The 19669-nt window shown below is 42.6% G+C and overlaps 1 protein-coding gene across 5 annotated transcripts in view; it reads left to right on the top strand.

The window, feature by feature from the left end:
- The window catches only part of Satb2 (SATB homeobox 2), a 195866-nt gene that overhangs the window by 9569 nt on the left and 166628 nt on the right, over window positions 1-19669 (top strand). For 4 of the 5 annotated variants that reach the window (XM_069995747.1, XM_069995745.1, XM_069995746.1 and 1 more), the window contains exon 2: window positions 5926-6153. In XM_069995747.1, the coding sequence (XP_069851848.1) occupies window positions 5985-6153 (169 nt within the window). In that variant the 5' untranslated portion in view covers window positions 5926-5984. Of the gene's footprint in view, window positions 1-3262; window positions 4690-5925; window positions 6154-19669 lie in introns of those variants that run through there. The other variant, XM_069995743.1, reaches the window with a different exon arrangement.

Genomic DNA, 19669 nt, shown 5'->3' with positions numbered 1-19669 from the left:
GTCGGGCCTAGCCTGCCCCGAGCGGGCTCGTGATGCAAAGGTTAGCCTGCCTGGAGGGTCGGAACCACAAAAACCACAGTGGCGATAAAGGAGAAATCAAGCAATGTTGTTGCTAATAGGAAAGGCTACGAGAGAGAAAGTAGAAGAAAGGCCTGACAGGAGGTGGAAAGGAAAGAGGAGGCAAAGAAAAAAAAAGTAAATTCAAGCCCATGTAGAAAGATCCGTTGATTAAAAACAAATTAAGACAGGAGACCTTTGATTAAATGACATTTAACAAATGGAGATGGGGGGGAGGAAAAGTCTGAGTACATTCTCTACAAAAATGTCAGTCAGACTTAAACTGGGGGATAAAAATGTCCTGCAAATGTGAACTTTATGTTTTGACCACTGAGCAAACTACCTTCGGTGCAAAAATTAGATCTAGAACAAGTGTTAAACAAAAGACAAAATACTTATACCAATTCTTTTTTTTTTCGGTGTGATTTTGTTTTAGAATGTTTGGTGATTAAACCATTTTGAGGAATACAAAACGAAACCAAACAAAAAACCTGAATCATCAGCACATTTATTTACTGTTTTTAAACAGTAGAAACTCTTAGTGAAAGGTGAAAAGTATTGTTTTAGAATCTCATGTTGATTAACTTAAACATGCTTGAAATAATGCTTTAGTTGAAAGCAGGTCAATACAAAATTGTGTAGTAAAAAGCTTATGTAGTTTGAACCAGAAAAGGCCTATATTACCGACAAAACTGAAGGAAAAAAGGCACACTAGCAGACATCGCACAATTTCATTTGAAAAAGAAACACTATCCCTTTCTAAATAGAAAGAAATTGGCAAAATGTTACTGAAATAAATCTACAAGCATTTCTAATACATTTCTGGTAATAATTGATCAAATGTGACTTATTCTCCATGTCAAATCTAACTCATTTATCTTTAGATGTGATTTTAAATAATCTAGACTTTTTGAGTTTCTTCCACTATTAAGAAACGAACAATAAAAATGGATGAATTTGAAAGGGGGTAGAATGAAGCCACAATGTACATTTAATTGTACTTAATTGTATACTTCATTTAAATAACTTCCTCAGAGGTTTAATAATTTAGAATCAATAGTGCTCCTCAAAACATAATAAAATATTTACACTTTATAAAATATTAACCTATTAACAATACAGCCATGTTGTTTAGAAGAGTGTAAGTTAAGTCCTGTCATAATGATGTTGACACAGGCTTGTGAGGTTAGCTTAGTGATCCTTAACAAAATGTAAATGAAGATCTTCAGACAGTGGTGTTTATAAAATAGCTCATTAATGATTTAGGATTGAAGCGTTCCAACCGTTCACATCACCAGACATAATAATAGTGACGAATCAGACAGAAAAGATCCCGGCTAAACGATTTGCATTCCACCCCCCCCCCCACACGAGTACTGAAATCCTAATATCATCAATTCTTCTAAGTTCCTGGACATTGATCTGGAGGTGGATCCCGCAGTTCCAACGCCAAGGTAAGGCAGGAAAGGCTGTTATTATCGTTATGATATTAAGAAATACGCCTTTCCACATTTTGAGAATGCACTCTTTTGGCTAGTGGTAGTTGGTTTTTGCAACACCTCCATCTCGTTTCGATATATTCCAGCGGGTTTTTTTTTTTTTTGGAAAAAAAAAAGTTTGTCGGTCAAACTTACAGTTCGTTTGTTTGCTGACAAAAACCTTTTAGCTCCCACCACCGGCGGATTTTACTAAAACCACTTCGTTTTGCACTGACGGACCTCGAATTTGCTCTAACCTCTTTGGCTGAGGATGGGGGTGGGGAGGATGGAATTTGAGGAAGAAAAACAAGGAAAAGAAAAACGTGGCTTAAAACTCCTGGGGTGGATCCCAGGAGGTTTACTATCCCGCTGGCTTTTCTCGGTGGGGCGCCGATCGCCTCCCCGCTCACCTCCAGCTTCTGTGGAACTTGGCGGGGCGGCTCTGGGGTGCGGGATTCACCAGTCTCTGGGCTTGGAGACCCAGTCCACGGACAGGTCTCTCCTTTCTGGGGCCCCTTTTCTTGCAGAAACTCTGCAGAGCACCGCAGGCCGTGAGCCCGGTACCCTTCGGTTGGGGAGGGGGGGGGGTTGGAGTTGCACGCCAGGACGGCGGCCTGGTCTCCCCCACTATTCCCGGACGCAGCTTTCGGCCGTCGCCGTTTGAACCCTGCATTTCTACAATTGCCCCCGAGCGCGTTTCCCTAGACGGAATTTAGTTTGGCCCTCTGGCGCCGCCGTACAGTCAACGCTTCTTAAGGGGGACCTGCGACTCGGGAAGCCTGAAACTGGAAAAGTCCTTGGGGGTACAGGGGAGTGTAAGGGGGAACCAAGGTGTGCGGGCGGGATTGGAGGCGCTGAAGGCAGAGGGGGGCTGTTCTGGCCTGGAGGCTGGCACGGGAGTGTCCACATTTTCTCTCCCCGGCTCCCAGCGGCTCGAGTCCGCAGACACCCCGGGCGTCTCCAGGGGGCTGCGGGCCGTGCCCACGTGCTTTTTCTTAAGGAGGCCCTCGCTCCGGCGGGACCACAAGGACAAAAGCGCGGCCGGGAGCCCGGTCTGCCGGGCTAAGTGCCGGCTCCACCTTAAATGAGCATCGCGGCCGGAGCGGGGCTCCGGACCGCCAAGGCCGCGGGAGTCGGCAAAAGTTTGTGCCGGGGTGACGCCTCGGCGGGACCGGCTGGGGACGCTTCGGCGCGGCCGCGCGGTAGGCGAGGCGGGCTGAGTCCTCACGACACGGCCGTGCTGGCGCCCGAAGACCCGGGCCCGGGCAACCCGGGGGTCCCGCAGCCCGAGGACCGGCAGCCCCGCCGCCTGGGCCGCCGCCGCGCCACGGCCTCCGGGCGGCCTGGGCAGCGCTCGCGCGCGACGGTGGCGGGCGCTGCCAGCGCTCCAGGGATGCCATCCAAGGATGCACCCCGCCCCGCGCCCACCCGGCACCCCCCCCTCCCCGGTGCCAACCACAGCCCGGCGGGTGGTGGCTGCGCTCCTGCCATTCGGGACACCCGGGCTATTGTTCCGGACCCACGGCCGTGCCAGCTCTGACGGAGGAAGCGGCCTGGGCGGCGCGCGCGGCGGCTCGGAGCGCGGCCGCGCTGGACGGTCGGCGCGGCGCGGCGCGGAGGGGAAGCTCCCGGGCGCGGGGAAAAGTTGCTCGGAGGGGCGGAGGCGGTGGGTGGTGGGCGGAGGCGGTGGGTGGGTGGGGGAGGCCATCGCCCTCCTATCTCCAAAGTCGAAAGTACTCCGCGGCGCAGTAACCGAGCCGGGAGCCCAGGCAGCGGCGGCCGCCTTGGGAGCGGAGACGCTTCACCGGGAGACGAGGCCACCGGCACCCGCCTCGTCGCCGCCGCCTCGCCGTCCCGATCCGTGCGCCTAAGGGGCTGGGCGAGGCGGCCGCGCCCTGGACTTGTTACCCGGAGGGGGAGGACCGGACCCCGCGTCCTGGCGCCCGCCAGTGCCCAGACGCACCCACCCGCAGGCTGTGGTCACCGCCTCCGGCCGCGCTCAGTCCACTGCCATCGGTCCTTCGCCGGCCCGCGCACGAGGTCCTCGCCACCCCGCTCCCACCGCCGACTCTTCCCCTTCCACCTCTTCCTCTCTCCCTTCCTCCCACCCACCCCCTCGCCTGTCCCTCTCTGCCTCCTCCGCAGCCCCGCCGCCGCTGGGTCGCCTGGCTCACAGCGATTGATTGATTGATGTTTAATTTCCTGCCAGGCGGGGTCCCCCTCCCCCCGCAACCTCCCCTGTCCTCCTCCCCACCCCCCAATCCCCTCCATCGCGGTGGACCAGTCTGGCTTGGGTTTAGATCCGTCCCCCCACCCCCTTTCGCATCCCGAAATAACCCAGAGACTTCCCCTACCCCCACCCCAAATTATTATCTTGAAGGCGCTAGATCTGGGGACGGAAAGGGGGAGGGGGAGAAATCGGAAACCGAGGACAACCCAAGAGGACTCACTTTGCCTGATGACTCAACGCAACTAATAATCACCTCCCTCTCAGTGTGTCTCTCCCTGCGGCTTGTCAGTGAGTCCGGCTCTGGCTGCAGGCAGAGGCGGCCCAGGGAGCAGAGGCTGGAGGTGACAGCTCGGGCGGCCGCCGCGTGGCCTCCGGCGCGCGGCTCCCGGGTTCCCGTGCCTCCTTGACTCTCGGCGGTGGCACCGGCCTCGCGGCTCGGGCCGCGCCTCCGGGCGGGCTAGCGGCGCTGCAAGCCGGCAGCCTCTGCCGCCACCGCCTCCTCCCGGTTCTCAGCCCTTTCTCTCCAGAACGGGTCTCCTTCCTGAAGGTGTGAAAGGCTCTTTCAGTCTCCTCTCTCCCCCCCCCCCACTTCCTCCACGTCCCCTCCCTCCCCCCCCCTTCTCGTTCGGGTGCCCCTTTGGAGGAGTCCTCTTCCCTCTCTTCCTCCTCCTCCTCCCTCCCTCCCTCACACCCCCCCCCCCCCCATCACCATCATAACAACCATCTACGCACCAGAAGAAGACACCCTGACCCAGGACCTTAAACGTTAGGACCTGGGGAAGAGGAAAGGGAAAGGAGGACAGAAAAAGGAAGACTTGAGAGAACGCTGCAAAGCAAAGCACCCGAAACTTTCCACCCTGGATTCTCTACTTTTGCTCCATGGACAGAGCCCCAGCCAGCCAAGTTTCAGACAGACCGTGAGCAGTAAGTATGCGGGGCGAGGGCTCCGCGCCGCGCTCGGGGAGTTGGGGACGCGCGGGGCTGGCTAAGTTCCTTCGCAACGGCGCCGGGCGACCGGACGGCAAAGCCGGGAAGGGCGATGCGGGTGGAACCCCACTCTCGAAGCCCACGTACTCCTCCCCCCTCCCCAATTCGGCCGCCGCGGCATCCCTCTTCCCTTTCTCCCCCACCTCCGCGTCTCCTGGACCCGAGGGCACGGCGGCTGCCCTCCCGCTGCCAAAGTGCGGGCGGAGCTCGCCCTGCGCTGGGCGCGGGGGGCGCGGGCTTTCTGCTTCCCGAAGGTGTCAGTGACAAAGCGAGCGCCGTCTCACCAGGTGTCTCCCCTCCCCTAATCCGCCCCTCGCCCCCCAAAACCGGGGCTGCCGAGGCCCGTGGCGTCGCCGAGGAGCGCGCTGTCCCGCCGAGCCACCCGGAGAAAAACTTTCTGGAGTGGCCGAACCCCGGGGGGGCTGACGAAGGCTGCTCCCGCACCCGCGAATTTCCGCGCGTTTTGCCCTCGGTGTTTTAATACGGACGAGCTTTTTAGAAAAGCGCTCTGGACGAGATGGAGGAAAGAACGCTCCAAAATAATGGGTGCAACCCTACTCTTGCGATGCGAGTTACCCTGGCCAAGAACTCGGAACGCGTGTGGATGGTTGCGGACGGGGGAGTTAGGGTTGGTTCTGTGTGTGTGTGTGTGTGTGTGTGTGTGTGTACACACTTGCTCTTAAAGGTAAAAACTCGGGGGTCCTTTCACCTGGCCTTCTGGCTCCAGCCTGGCGCATCCGTCAAGTGATTAATCTGGGCGCGGACTCCGGGAGGTCCGGGCTCCCCCTCCAGGGCGGGGGAAGGGGGAGACGTCCCCCCGCTCCACCCCGACCCCCAGACAGCGAGGCTTCCGCAGCCCACCACGGTGTCTGCCAACCCTGCCCCCGTGAACCGGCCGCTCCTGGACGGCTCCGGGCGCCTCGGGGGGCGGCCTCCCGGGGAGCAGCGTGGGGGCCCGAGAGAGTCGCAGCGTGTCCAGTTCGAGGCTGCCGGGGGGGGGGGGTGGAGGGCTGGGGCCGGGCCGTCGGGGAGCCGGCTCAGCGCGCGGAGGAAGTTTGCGTGGCTGCGGAGCCCGCGCACGGCGGGCCTGCCACTGGCCTGAATGTCTATCACGTGTGTGAGCGGGTTTCCCTCTTTTTCTCTCCCCCCCCCTCCCACCGCCCCCTCCCTCAGGTCCCAGTGCATTTTATTGCGACCTGCCGGTGGGAACTTTGTCTCCGAGTCGGAGCAGCATGGAGCGGCGGAGCGAGAGCCCGTGTCTGCGGGACAGCCCCGACCGGCGGAGCGGCAGCCCAGACGTCAAGGGGCCTCCCCCGGTGAAGGTGGCCCGACTGGAGCAGAACGGCAGCCCCATGGGAGCCCGCGGGAGGCCCAACGGCGCGGTGGCCAAGGCCGTGGGAGGTAACAGCCCGGAGCAGGGAGGTGCGCGGCCCGCCCGCGGCCCGGAGATAAAGGCCCGGGTGTCAGAGTTCAGGTTGATTAGGCGCTGTGTCGGTGTAGGATTACCGGAAGTCAAGTCCAGGCTGCCAAATAGTGCCCAAGCCTCTCTGCAAACTGGTAGCTTCATCTCAAGTTTAAAACAAGAAAGTGGTTTACCCGGAGGGTGGCATTTTTTGGGCACTTTGCCACTGTGTGCTGAGGTGTTGGCAGGTTTATGTCACAGCCAGCTAACTGTTTCTAGATTTTCCTAGAGAGCTTTTTAGTGATTTAACTCCTTTGCTTTGCCTCAGACTATCTGTTTTAGGGATGACGTTTAGGTGTCTTGGCTTTGATGGGATAGTTGTTAATGCTCAGGCTACTACCTGCACAGGATTGTTAAGTGTGACTCTGTAGTTGGTTAGGACAGTGCTGCTAGATCAGCGAGTGACACAACTCTAGGATTATGTACTGCTGCGCTTCAAGTGAGAAATAAAGAATATTGGAAAATCGTTCAGGCCACTAGCTGCTCTAATGCTGTTGGTAAAGTTTAGACGCAGGCTCTTGTAACTTTGTTATAAATTACTGAACAAGGGAACATAACAAGGTAGCCTTATTACCTATCTTCTGTTTCTCCTTTCAGGAATTTATATTATTTAAAGACAAGCTTTTGTTGTTGTTTTACTACGCATAAAAAAGTGTCTACTACAGTAATCTTATAAAACAAAGATAAGAGAGAAATTTAAACATTGAAATACTTTAGGATTTGCATGCCAGCTGCCTAGTTGTCTTTGCATGTAAAGTGCACAATTCTACATGGTATGCAGGTGTGTGTGTATGTTTTGGGTAAATCACTCCTTAAAACTGTCCACTTCTAAGGTTTTTTCCTAATATTTTATAATAGTTAATTATAATGTAATTCTTTATTTTGCTTAGCATAAAATATTACAAAACAGTGGCAAAACTTGGTGATAAACTCCCATTCCCAGATTCTCTGTGTCCACTGGGTGTATTTTGAAGCATATGATTCAGTTGAAATGCCTGTTCTTTCTTAAGTAGTTACAAATACACATTTAATAAATGACTTTTTTTTGTTTTTTACTTATTTTGTGATTTGCTTCTTCATGGTAGATATTTTGTGTATTAATCATAATTTTTGGGAAGTATCATTGTATTGATTCTTAAAGGAATTTTTTTTAACATACTTGGCTACAGAGTGTGGCTTATGTTCTTTCAATTTGGGGATGTGACTATATATTTCAATGAAGCAAAGGAAAACTTAGTTTAGTAACCCACTTTTCAACTAATTTGTTGTCCTGAGGCTAAAGCAGTAGCCTTGAATTTTTCTTACAATTGTATTATGATATAATTATGATATGATAAGCTATAACAAATATGGTAGGACCAAACTCTTGGTGATAATGTCAAGTGCTGATAATGTTTGGTGGATAATTTTTTTTTTTTTTTTTTTTTACAAATCCTTGGAGTCAGTGTATTCTAAAAGTGCCTTTATATATAAAAAGATAAGAGTTTGCAATGCCAGGTTCCAAAGACCTAATATGATTTCCTGAATAGAACGAGTACTAAACATTTCAGGATGAAATTGTGTTCCCTCCAGACAGGTTTTTTTTCCCCCTACCTTTGCATATTGTATTGAACTATGAAGAAACTGCCTTTTTCTGTTGGCCAGGGGATATCTTTAGTGTAAAACAGTGATTGCTTTTCAATTTTTTTTGGAACCATAATTCACATTTGACTACTTGCTAGAAATTTGACTCAAACTAAAATTATTGTCTACATGAACAATGGATTTATTTTAATAAGTTCCTTAGTCACTTCTCTGAGGCTTAACTTAATTTAGTAATATCGAAGTTCTTATTATATGCCTTCCAAACTGAAAATAAGATGACATTTTGTTTTAATATGTACCAGTTATAATCCCAGTAAACTAGTTAATATAGTTTCTATGTGGTGGATTTTTTCAAGACTTTTTTTTTTAAAGAAAGCTTTTATTCTATATAGCATAATAGATTGTTTAGAAAGTAGCTAATTTGAGGAATCTCAAAATGTAACAACTTAGAATATAAAATTTCGATAGTACAAAGCTTTCTTATTGAATGTTAATAATTATTTTGTGGGCTTAGGTTTAGATAGTTTCCAAATGTACATTAAGATGTCAATAATTTCATTTCTTTGTAACTTTTAATCATGTATATAGACTGGAGGAAAGCCAAGCCTTTTTTAAAATGCACATTCTAAATTTTAAGAAATGTTTAAAGTTTACTTCTTGTTAGAGTACTTTCTAATTGAAAGGTCTTTTTTTTCTTTGAACATAGAGTAAATATAAAGTAGATTATATTTCTACCTCCCTGTAGCCTTATGCTTACATTGTCCTCATAAAGCAATTAATATAATAGGCATAGATAACTACAAAAGTATAGCTCCCCATCAGTTATTGTCATTTTCAGATGTTGCAGTTTTGTTCATGTCAGTTATGATAGTGGACACAATAAGATAAATTTTAAATAATAAAGCTCCAAATTTGGAAGCTTCATAATTTTTTGTTAATCTTTAGTGTTCCTTGTTCTGTAAAGCTCTAACCATGCCCCTCATAAGGGAAATCATTAAGTTAATTGGTTGCTCAATAAAATAACAATTTATCTTACAGCTTTGGTTACACAGTGAGATAGATACATGTTTTTGGATGCATAGGTTGGACTAAAAAATTCTATTGTGGTTCTTTTTTTTTAGGGAGAAGGAGTTTGTTATGATGTTTGATGACAACTAAGTATTCATAAGGAAGGGGATTGTTTTAGTGCCTAAATTTAACTAGTGGAAGTAGTACACACTCTATCATAGTCTCTAGGGTTATGCTTTAATAGGGAACTTAAAAGTTAGTGCATTGTTTACAATGTAGTGGCTTTAGAAGACTGTTAGACAAGATTCATTTTGTTTTGTCTTTCCAATGCTTTCTAGGATGTTTTTGCTTTTATTTAAGCAGTGTGTTTCAAAGCATGTATGTAGTAAAATACAGTGTTCAGATGTGTATGACAGTCAGGTTTTATAGAAGGTCTTCTGGGGGAAAAAGAGGCTAATATCTCTTTAAAAAACATATGAAGGTTGGGGGAGAGTTTAGAGCAAGCAAGAGCACTGTGGTGTTGACAGCTTTATGTCCCTGCTGGGTAACATTCACTTACTAGAATTGGCGTCCCCTCTCAGCTAGTAATTCACTCCATAAGGATTTTGAAAAAGGATGATTAATGGTAGGGAAATTTATATTTGTGAAATTGATGATTAAACCTTGTAGATCTATTTGAAGACTCAGAAAAAGAAGAGATTATTAAGGATGACGAAAATAAGAATCAGATGATCTCTTTAACCACTATTAGCATAAGCACCTAAAGTACTGTCTATGCTGCATGGAATACTTGAGCCAGGCAACCTTCAGCCTAAAATGAAAGCGATGCCAAGCAGGTTTCCAGAGGGAAGCCAGGCGCTTTGCCTTCCTCCTAGGCTGCTGGAAGGTACTGGCCAGTGGTGCTTAAGTAGCAATAAATTACTGTGCTCCATTCATTGTTAACATAGGCATTTTCGCTTTTTAATGTTTGGCTTAAAGAAGAACTTTCAGACAGCTTTATTTAAACTGAATGAACAGCGCCTGAATCTACCAGATGGTGTATTTGCTGATAGGAGGCATTAAACATCAGAAATCTTTTTGATATTTTTTACTTTCCTATGAATTTTTATGATTTTTTTTGGGGGGGGGGAGAGGAGTGTTAAATGTTCTAGATTTTATAGGGAAAAATATTTAAACTTTGAGACTCTCTTACAGAGATACCTGCTCTTTTTTGGAAAACATTTGTTTATCTTTGAAAACTAATTGTTAACAAATAACCACTTGATTTATGGAAGTCCAAGTCATCTAATAGCTAGCCCACCAAAATAAACCTGTTCTTGCTACCTGACAGCCCTTTCAAGAGCATAGCTACCTTATTGTAAGGGGGGTGGGATCGTTATGGTAGTACACACTGATATACTCAAGTAGGGAAGCAAATGTGATCAAGACTTAGGCAGGGCCTCATTTGAAGCTGAACATTGTCTACAACAGCAGTTAGTTTAATTGTCTACATGTGGAACATTTCCTTTTTGCTTATGAGTAAAAGAAAGGTGGTTCAGGTCAGGTGTAGACACTGCATTAGCAGTAACAGATACATTTCACTTTTTGAAAGGAGCACAGATATGAAAGACTATTGATATTTATATATGGAATGTCTATGGTACTTAGAAATTTAGAAATATAACTGTAAAGAAAAGAAAATGAGAGAACACTCTATCAGGATGAATACCATCTTATTTGTAGGAAGGACTCATATTGCTTCAAAAGAGAAAAACTTTCCTTTCCAATCCTTATTTTTTTTTAATTTAAAGGTTTTATACCTTTTAAATAGAGTGAACTTAGGCTTTGGGGTCATCCAACAATCCAGCATGTCCTCTGTAGTTTTGCTGAGGTAGAAAAATAGCCCTTCTCTAAAGTGTTTTTAGTCCTTTAGGCCTGTTATTAAAATAAAGATATACTTGGTTAAAAAAATATATGCAATGGAACATACACATTAAACAGAACATAGGGTATCCACCCTCAAAGTCCTGAGCATAATTTGGTGTTTCAAGTAATTTTGGAAGTCTTATGTTCCATCAGCAGAAACCCACTGACCATTATATATTCAAGATCAGCTGTGTGTGTGTGTGTGTGTGTGTGTGTGTGTCTTTGTGTGTGTGTGTGTGTGTATGTGTAGTATTTTAACTACTGAGATATCTCTTAAGACATCTGCTTTTAACCTCTACAGAAATAAGTAATATCATCATTGTTCTGAGGGTTTAACCAGTAGAATCTGTACATCTATCCTATACTGACTCTTTTTTCTTAAAAAAAAATTTAGCCTGTCTATCTTTGTATGGAGGGAAAACAGCCTAATCATCATTTATTACATACTGAGAATATTGATTTGAGTCATTTTAAGAATAAAGAAATCAATTTTATTCCAGGTAAGACTAGAGTAATTGTTTGGTGTACAGCTGACAAGATAGTAAGACGTGAGGATCGATAATTATCTTTGGATAGCTTAAAAACTAACTTTTCTTAAAAAAATACAGAATTTAATATAGAAATAGAAAAAATACATAATATAGAAAAGACATATAATGTGATTAGAGTTAGGATTCCAAATTGTGTTTGTTTCTTTGAGTAAAATTATCTTGAGTTTTTTAAAATAGTTTTCTATTGAGATAAAATTGCCACAGGTTTCTCACCACTATAGAAAGTTTCCTACAACCACATTAGGTTTATTAACTGTGGACACAGTTTGTTACATTTCAGGAAACTAAACTTCATCCTCCATAGCATGTAGCTTGTAATGAATCCTTTATATTTGTAAATTTAATAAGTAACCTTAAAAAGAGATCTTTGCAACTAATGTACAGGAATAGTAATTTTTACTATCTTCCTTACATGAATACTGAGATACAATGGCATTTTGGAACATATTTAAAGATGGAGCATTTGACAAAAGTTGTGTGTGTAACAGTTTGTCAGTGAGAAGTGACAAGTGGGAAATGACAAATGAAATGTTGGCATCACTACTCTTTATTTTGATAAAAATGTCTCAATTTGCAGTGATATAATACTGTTTCATATTATTTCATGAGTTGTGTGAGATGCATAAGGAGAATTTAGATTTTGTGAACGGAAAATTAGCAGCCCAAACTCTCTTTTCAGAAGCTTTGGCAGCACATCCCCTTCCCCCTACTCCTCAAGAGTAAGAACAGCAGTGAAATGTTGGACCTAACCCATACATTTTAACTCATTATTTTTTGAAAAGAAAAAAAAAAAGGAAATAACTGAAAATGGTTTCAAGTAGGAGACCTTTATGCTTAGCTCAAAAAATGAAGGAGAGAGTTCGCCTTTTAGTTTCCTTCTTTTCTTCCCAGCAATTTGAAAATGAGTGATTCCCCTCTGCTGACTTAGATTGTATAGATCTGTTCACACTTGTAATCACCATTGCTCTCCAGCCTGAATTTAGGGTGCCAGTGAGGAGAGCTATGAATTTCTTTTATTTTAAAGTTCAGTAGAGGTTTTGAAAATGTCTCTGTGTTAAAAATGGATCTTTATATACAAAGGATTTATCATCCTGCCGCTTAAGGATAATGTGATAGATATTTCAAAGTCAAAGTAAACACCCTGAGTGGAATTGAAGTATGAGTTAAAACAAAACCAATCGAAGACCCTCAGAAAAACACCAACACAAACACAAAAGACACAGATGTAGCCCAATAGTGTGTGCTCTTTTCTCATTTTCTGAAGTCATGCTGCTTCCTTCGCTATTTTTGAACAACAAAACGTTTTATTTTCTTCTTTTACATGGAAAGAAGCGTCAGAAGCATGACATGCTGCAGTGTTATTTAAAAAAATGTTTCTTGATAGAGTTTTCAAAATCATAGAGCTCTATCTATATAATTTTTTCCCAATTAACAGAACTGTTTTGCTGCTTTAACAGCAAGTGATTTAACATTTTTGGTGAAATAAGTATAATTAAGTGTTAGTGAAAAGCATTAGAAATTGCTTTGCAGAACTTGTGTCTTTTGACCATATTTGCAAAGTTTTACTTAATTCTAGAGTTGAAAAAATTGGTAGGAAGACATATTATGTATAAATGTGCCTTAGCTATGTAATTATGGTGATTGGGTATATGGTGTGCTATTTTTTTTCTCTTAAATTGATGCTTATACTTTTAAAACAAAAAAAAAAGAAAATGAAAAGAAAACCTAGTAGATGTTTTAAACAGATGCCTAAAATGAAAAAAAAATAGAAATAAAAACATTTAAGTGTTAGTATATAGCAACTATGGCTATAATCTATTATGATAATAAAAATCCTGTGGGGAAGTATATTTCAGTTTTGGTTGTTTCTCATACTGTTGTCATGTGCTAGTGTATCAGGCTGATTGAGTTCTTTCCTTTACTAGTGGCTTTATTGTTGAATGGAGTTCTGTCATAGCACAGTTGGTTACTAAACTGTAGTGTAACGTATCAACCAAGATCAGACACGAAGGGGAAGCACTGTGAGGTACTATTTATAAAAATGGATGTTCTCTGCACCAGAGTGACGGTGTGGTGTCCATGATGGCTGCACAGTTACTGAAATGCACACACAGCCCAGAGTCTTTGTTTCCTTTGAAGACTTGCACAGATATAGAAGAAATAGGCATTCGCGAGAGTAAATGTCTTTACAACACTTAGGTCTGACAGAGGTGATTTAGAAGCCCCCCCTTTTTTTTCCATAGGAAAAATATCTTGAATTTCATGTTTACCACAGTTACCTTTTTATTAAAAAAAACTCCTTTTTCATTTTATATTTGGTTAGAAAGCTAGTAATCCATTTCATTTCATAGTGATTATGACTTTTTTAGCAGAAGAAAAATACTTTCTTTGCAAAGAGATAAAATTTGATTAAATGTCTACCCAATACTCCTGAGAAATGATCAATTGTATACAGTAAAAATAACCATATTTTTAGATTCCCGGGTTATGCCTGTATTAAAACAGCATTGTTTTAATTTCAGGTATTTCTATACCTAAGGAAAGGTGAACTTGAGATATTTAGTAGCCAACTAGACAAATTCATTCATATCTAAAGTCAGTGTTTTAAATATTATTATTAGTATTTGGTTAACAGAACAAGAACTTTCTTTTGTCATAATCCAAAGATGGTAACAGAGCAGCATGATAAATGTCTCGATAAGTGTTGTAGTAAAAGAAAATGACTTGTCTTCTGAGGCAGGGGAGAGTTTATGTTGCCTTGGACCCATTTCCCAAGCAGTGATCGAAAACAGATTACAATAACAATTATACAGTCAGAAGATGCAATATCCATTTCTGCTTTAATTGAGTGAAAGAATAATAAAAACATCATTAAGAAAAATGAGGTGGACCTGTCACTCAATGTACAATCTTTTAAGTCTTGGAAAAGATGCAGAATAACCCAAGTGCTTCTCTTATTTGGTAGCGTTTATTAGGTAAAATCTGTTTTGGGGAAGAAACTATTTGGCTCTCATTCTTCCTTGGAAAGTTAAGAGAGAAGTCCATGGAAAGTAGTTGCCCAGGCATTAAAAAAAGCATTGACTTTGTCTTGTTATATGCTGTGAGAATATCACATTTTCTTAAATTCTACCTGAGGTATACTCACCCTTACCTTCTTTTCTTCAATCTGTGAGAAATGGAAGTCAGAAGTCCATGGCCACTGCTCTTATGAGAAAGCCCTACCAAGTAAGGATTAGCTGGGGTCCCTTGCCTGATGTTCCTACTCTTTGTAAACATTCTAAAGGGGGAAAGAAAGTAGAGGCTGAATAACCGGCACCCTACATTTTCTTAGCACACATAGGTTTGTGGGAGCACTTGAATTTCCATGTGTGAACATCACTGGATTTGAACTCAGGTGAATGACATGGGTTGGCACTTGGGCACAGAGGATCTGGTTCTAATCAACAGTCCTTTGAGCCATTGCATCTAGAATTCTTTTTGTAGGACCTCCAGCTTGCTTTGCCCAGACGGAGGATCCTTAGCAGGCAGCAGTGGTTCATTTTCGTTGCCTTAGGCTCTGTTTATCACGCTTTTTCAGACACTTTTTTTTTTTTTTAATAGTCACTGAGCCTCCTCAAAGCTAAGTTACAGTGATGGAGTTAGACCAGTCTCCTTGCTTATCATGGAGCACCAAAACTGCAAATACTGATGGCCATAGTGAAGTTGGAGCCTTAGGTTGGGTTCGGTTGATAGAGTTAGAGCAGACAATTTCTTTGATCGGTTTCTGAGTTTTCTTGAGTGTAGTACTTTTCGGTGGGTGGCAAAATAAAGGACTAAGATAGACAGAATTTTTATGAAGTAAAAAACTTTAATTTTTTTTATTCAATCCAGAAGTCTAGTTAGTAGTGCCCTCATTAAAATACCTTTGTCAGCAAGGATTTTTTTTTTTCAGTTTTAGCATTTACATAGCCTAACTGTGTTGATGAATACCACTGAGCTAAGGGTCTATTAGTGGTTCTGTTTTTTGAGGACTTTACAATTTAAACCTAAATATTAATTCTGGGTAGAAGTTGGCATAGTGTCGTTTTGCCTTAGAGGGAATTTTTGTTATACAGTAAAAGAAAACTTTTTATTCTATCAGATTACCTTCTCCCTGTCCTCCCTCCCAGAGTAAATAGCAATTAACTAGTTAAGGTCTTAAAAGGGCATCTTTATTTTTAAAAAGACATGACTATTTTAGATGAATTTAACAATTTTCCATTAGTTCATAATTGCAAGCTAGTGGTTTTTGATACTAACAAGAAAGATCCATGAGGCTTGATGATGTAATATTTTTTCTTGTTTAAGTATAAAGTTATTTTTTAATGACCAATAACTTGTAAATCAATAATTTATCTTTTTTGCTAGAAAGTGAGAGGCATGAAACATTATTTATTCTTATTTATGTCACCTGTAATTACAGAAGGAAAGAAATTGGAATCTCACTATAAAGTGACTCAATTTTCCACCATTGGTTATTTTGGAAAGTATACATGCTTTAAATACTGAAGGTGACTTTACCAACAAGTACATAGAATAGAGAGTATAGCAACCTGCTTATGTACTAACTGCAAAGTTACAAAAAAAATAGCAAGGAAAGCCTGCAATGATACATGGCTGTCCTCTAAAAAACAGGTGTTCAGAATGCTGCTGGAAATGCCCTCCATGAAAGTGGGGCAGCATGGGGCTGAGCCCCACTCTCTGGAAGTTCTAAGGTGTCTTTACACAGACCTCGTCCTTAGGCTTGGCAAATGTGGTATTAGAAGACAAGAAAAGTCCTTTATCCTTCAGGGAGTAGAAGAGTAGTGAATTGTTCTCTAAATAGGAAAGTTATCCATCTAAGATCCAGATCAAACTACTTTACAGGGGGAAATATGATGACCTTGACTTTTTTGTTTTTCCTTCTGAAATGAATCAATAGGTAAAATTCAGTAAAACAAATTCCATTTACAAGCTCATTCTTATAGCCAGGGCCTTGAGCACATTTTTATGGCTAACATGTCAAGCCTCCTCCCCCCCCCCCCAACTGAAGCTTACCATTGAAAGGCTGCCAGTGTTGTCACAAATGATCATTAGTTCCCAAAAGACTTTGGGGGGGGGGACTGTAGGAAACGCTATGATTTTTACTAACAACTATTTTGTTTCATGTGTATTTTTTTGCCACCACAGCAAAACAGGGGAGCAACCTACATGTTCAGGGTTGGTGCCGAATACTCTGCTGTGGAAATGTATAGAATTCCAATTAGTACAGCGTGAGAGAATAAATGTACTTCTTTTCACACTGATCTGAGTGGTTAGTGGAAAACAAGCTGCAAAGTAATTCCCTCAGACCCCAATAAAAAGATTTTATAGCAAAATAATTCTCGGCCTCATAATGAGACTGTTGTAGGGTTGTGTTTGATATTTGTAAGGCAGAAATACAGTCTGGGTATCCAAACGAAACATTTATTGTAAACAAGCTAACTGCCAAGAGCTTATATTCTGTCAAACATAGTTATATGGAAGATTGATGTATATAGATTGGAAGTGAGATTGAGGGAGACAGTTCCTTTCTTCACCAAGGAAGGGCTTCTGAGATGCGGCCCTCTGTTTTGATACAATGACTCAGTGAAGCCGTCCTCCTCACAGCCAGCCTTCTATGTATAATAAACACAGTCTTGCTCTCGAAAACAGATCTGTTTGTCTATCATACTTCTGTTAACAAAATAAAGAAATAAACTTACATTCACGGGAGCTGTTATGTATAGTTTCCTGAATCATCTTCACCTGGATCAGGCAACCATGGTTTTAAGACCTCTGGGGTCATTCTGGAGAGTACCCACCCACCAGCACTTTTGCATTTAAGTTAGCACCACACAAGCCTTTTCCTCCTTCACAGGGAATTCAAAAAGGAGTGGTGGGCTTCTCTTTGGGTTACTTAGTGGTTCAGTTTGCAAGATGAGAATTGTTTTGAAACAGGAGGCTGGGTGAAGGGCGCTCGCTCATATGTTTCACTTTGAGGCTAGGAAACTCTTTAGACTTAAAAACATTATGGATCCAGTCTAGGGTAAGTGAAATGTTTTTGAGATTGAGTTTTATGTATCTGAAATTACCACCAGTTTTAAATTACGCTAATCGCCCAGGATTTTTTTTTTCTTTGAAGAAAGTCGAAGGTAGAATTTTCTATTTCATTCAGGATAAAGATTTCTCACTTTCTTGTTCATGAAACAAATCACTTTAGGCTTGCTAACACTTCATTAAAAATGAAGAATCCCATTCTCCCTGTCTTTGGTTGGTAGGTAGCTTTAGGCTAACTATGCTAAGGGTGAAAATTAGATTTTCAATGGATTTTTATGCACTGACTTCTGTGATTTCTTCAGGTCTTTCTTTTTAAAGATTATATTTAATATTTTACTTTGGAAATTATATGAATTACAAAAGAATGTCTTAGAGCCATATAGCATGAAAAATGAATAATATACCGGTCTTCTCTGTTCTGCTTTTCTTATTTCAGAAACTGCTCAAAATTACACAGGTACTTGTATACTTAAAATACTTTGTCTGGGAAATATTCCATCAGACCCAGATTTCCCTGGACTGTAGGCTGGGTTTTATTAACTCGATCTGAGTCACAATAATAATATCCTATGTATTACAAGCCAGAGATCTCAGTATTCCCTAAGGGAACTGGGTAATACACACTCTGATTTTGACTTTCAGTCTCATTCTCTCTCCCGTTCTTTTCTCTTCTTCTTTCCTATGTTAGTCCTTTGAGGGCTCAGTTGCTGTCTCCTCTCCACAGACATTTGTTGGATGCAGGAATAGAGATTTCAGTGGCTGGGAAAAGGCATGCTGGCTGTTCTCTGTTGAAGATCAGCTGTGTGAAGTCGGCATACCTTCATTTCACAATGATCATTTCTGTACTTTTATTAAATATCTATAGACATTGCACTGTTTAAACCCGAAACAGTGAACGGAAGGATTTTCTTCATGGGTGGGAGAAAGCCTTTTATTTTTTTGGTTATGAAAACTTTACTTTTCAGTTTTTTTTATTTGATAAAAATCTTTCCACTCTAGTATGATTTCCTTTGAGGCTTTGCACCAGTGTTTGATCTCAATTTTTAATAATTTTTGTGAGTTAAATTCCCCAAAGAAAACATGCTTGTGCTATGAAATATTCCCACTAGAAATCTGAGTAGTCTTGTCTTATTGAGAGCCGAGCGCTTGATTCCTTTATTAATTCCTTGCTAGAGAATCTTAGTACAGTTAGCCTTTCCTTAACACTGCACTGGAGAAATTAATCAGGATTAAAAAAAATGTTTGAGATAAATAAAATAACATCTATGCAGAATCGAAAACCTAGGATGAAGAAAATATTAGTATCAGGACTATTATTATTGACTCCTTTTTTGATTTAAGGGACTCCAAGTTGCAAATAGCTTTTCTGGAGAGAATAATGAGAATGAGGTGAGAGGCAGACATGGCCAAATAAATGCTCCTTTAAACTATTAAAGCCAGGCACTGCTGGCTCATGCCTGTAATCCTAGCTACTCAAGAGGCTGAGATCTGAGAATTAAGGTTTGAAGCCAGGCTGGGCAGGAAAGTCAATGAGAGCCTTATCTCCAATTAACTAGCAAAAAATGCCAGAAGTGGAGCAGTGGCTCATTTGGTAGAGTGCCAGCCTTGAGCAAAAAAGCCAAAGGGACAGCTCCCAGCCCTGAGTTTAAGCCACAGTACTGGCACACAAATGACAAAATAAAAACAAAAACAGAAACCCCCAAAAAACAAAAACCAGAACCAAAAAAAACTATGCTCTCAGAAGTGTCTAGGATACAGTATCACTTAACATGGGACAGAAATTTGGTAATTGTGCATGATAGTTTAGTCACTTTCGATGCTCTCTCTTGATTGACTGATATGTGCCTTTCTAACAACTACACAAACAAATGTAAGAATTTAGTTTTGAATTCAGGATCTTTCAGACATGCAATGAAGTTGAACTTTTCGATAATATCCCAACTTTTACTTTTTACTTTTAATTTTTTCCTAAAATTCTAGGATCAGTAAACATTTTTTCTTTCTTTGTAGTTTATTAATATAGGACATATCTAGGACTGCTGACCAGAGACCTTACCCTGGAGATGGGGATCCAGAGCCAGGCAACAGGCTAGTTACTTTGAGTCAGACACTGGTCCACTGCAATGCTGCACTCTGATCCACCAGGAATTTCTGTCAGCTGTGGACATGCATAGCCCTGTGGTCTGGCAAGCTTCCCCAATGGGGAGTGAGTTCTTGAATCTACTTGTGCAGATCCTTTCCTAGAAAGCTTTCCTTGTTGGATGTTGCTGTATGCAATGCCAGAGGCTCACAGTTTATGCTGAGAAGTTTGACAACTGGGAGTCTGGAGAGG

The sequence above is a fragment of the Dipodomys merriami genome, unplaced genomic scaffold (assembly GCF_024711535.1).
Source record: "Dipodomys merriami isolate MVZ:Mamm:240054 unplaced genomic scaffold, mDipMer1.0.p SCAF_49, whole genome shotgun sequence".
In the NCBI taxonomy this organism is placed as follows: domain Eukaryota; kingdom Metazoa; phylum Chordata; class Mammalia; order Rodentia; family Heteromyidae; genus Dipodomys; species Dipodomys merriami.
The sequence above is the reverse complement of the archived record's forward strand: the minus strand, read 5'-3'. Positions and strand labels throughout refer to the sequence as shown.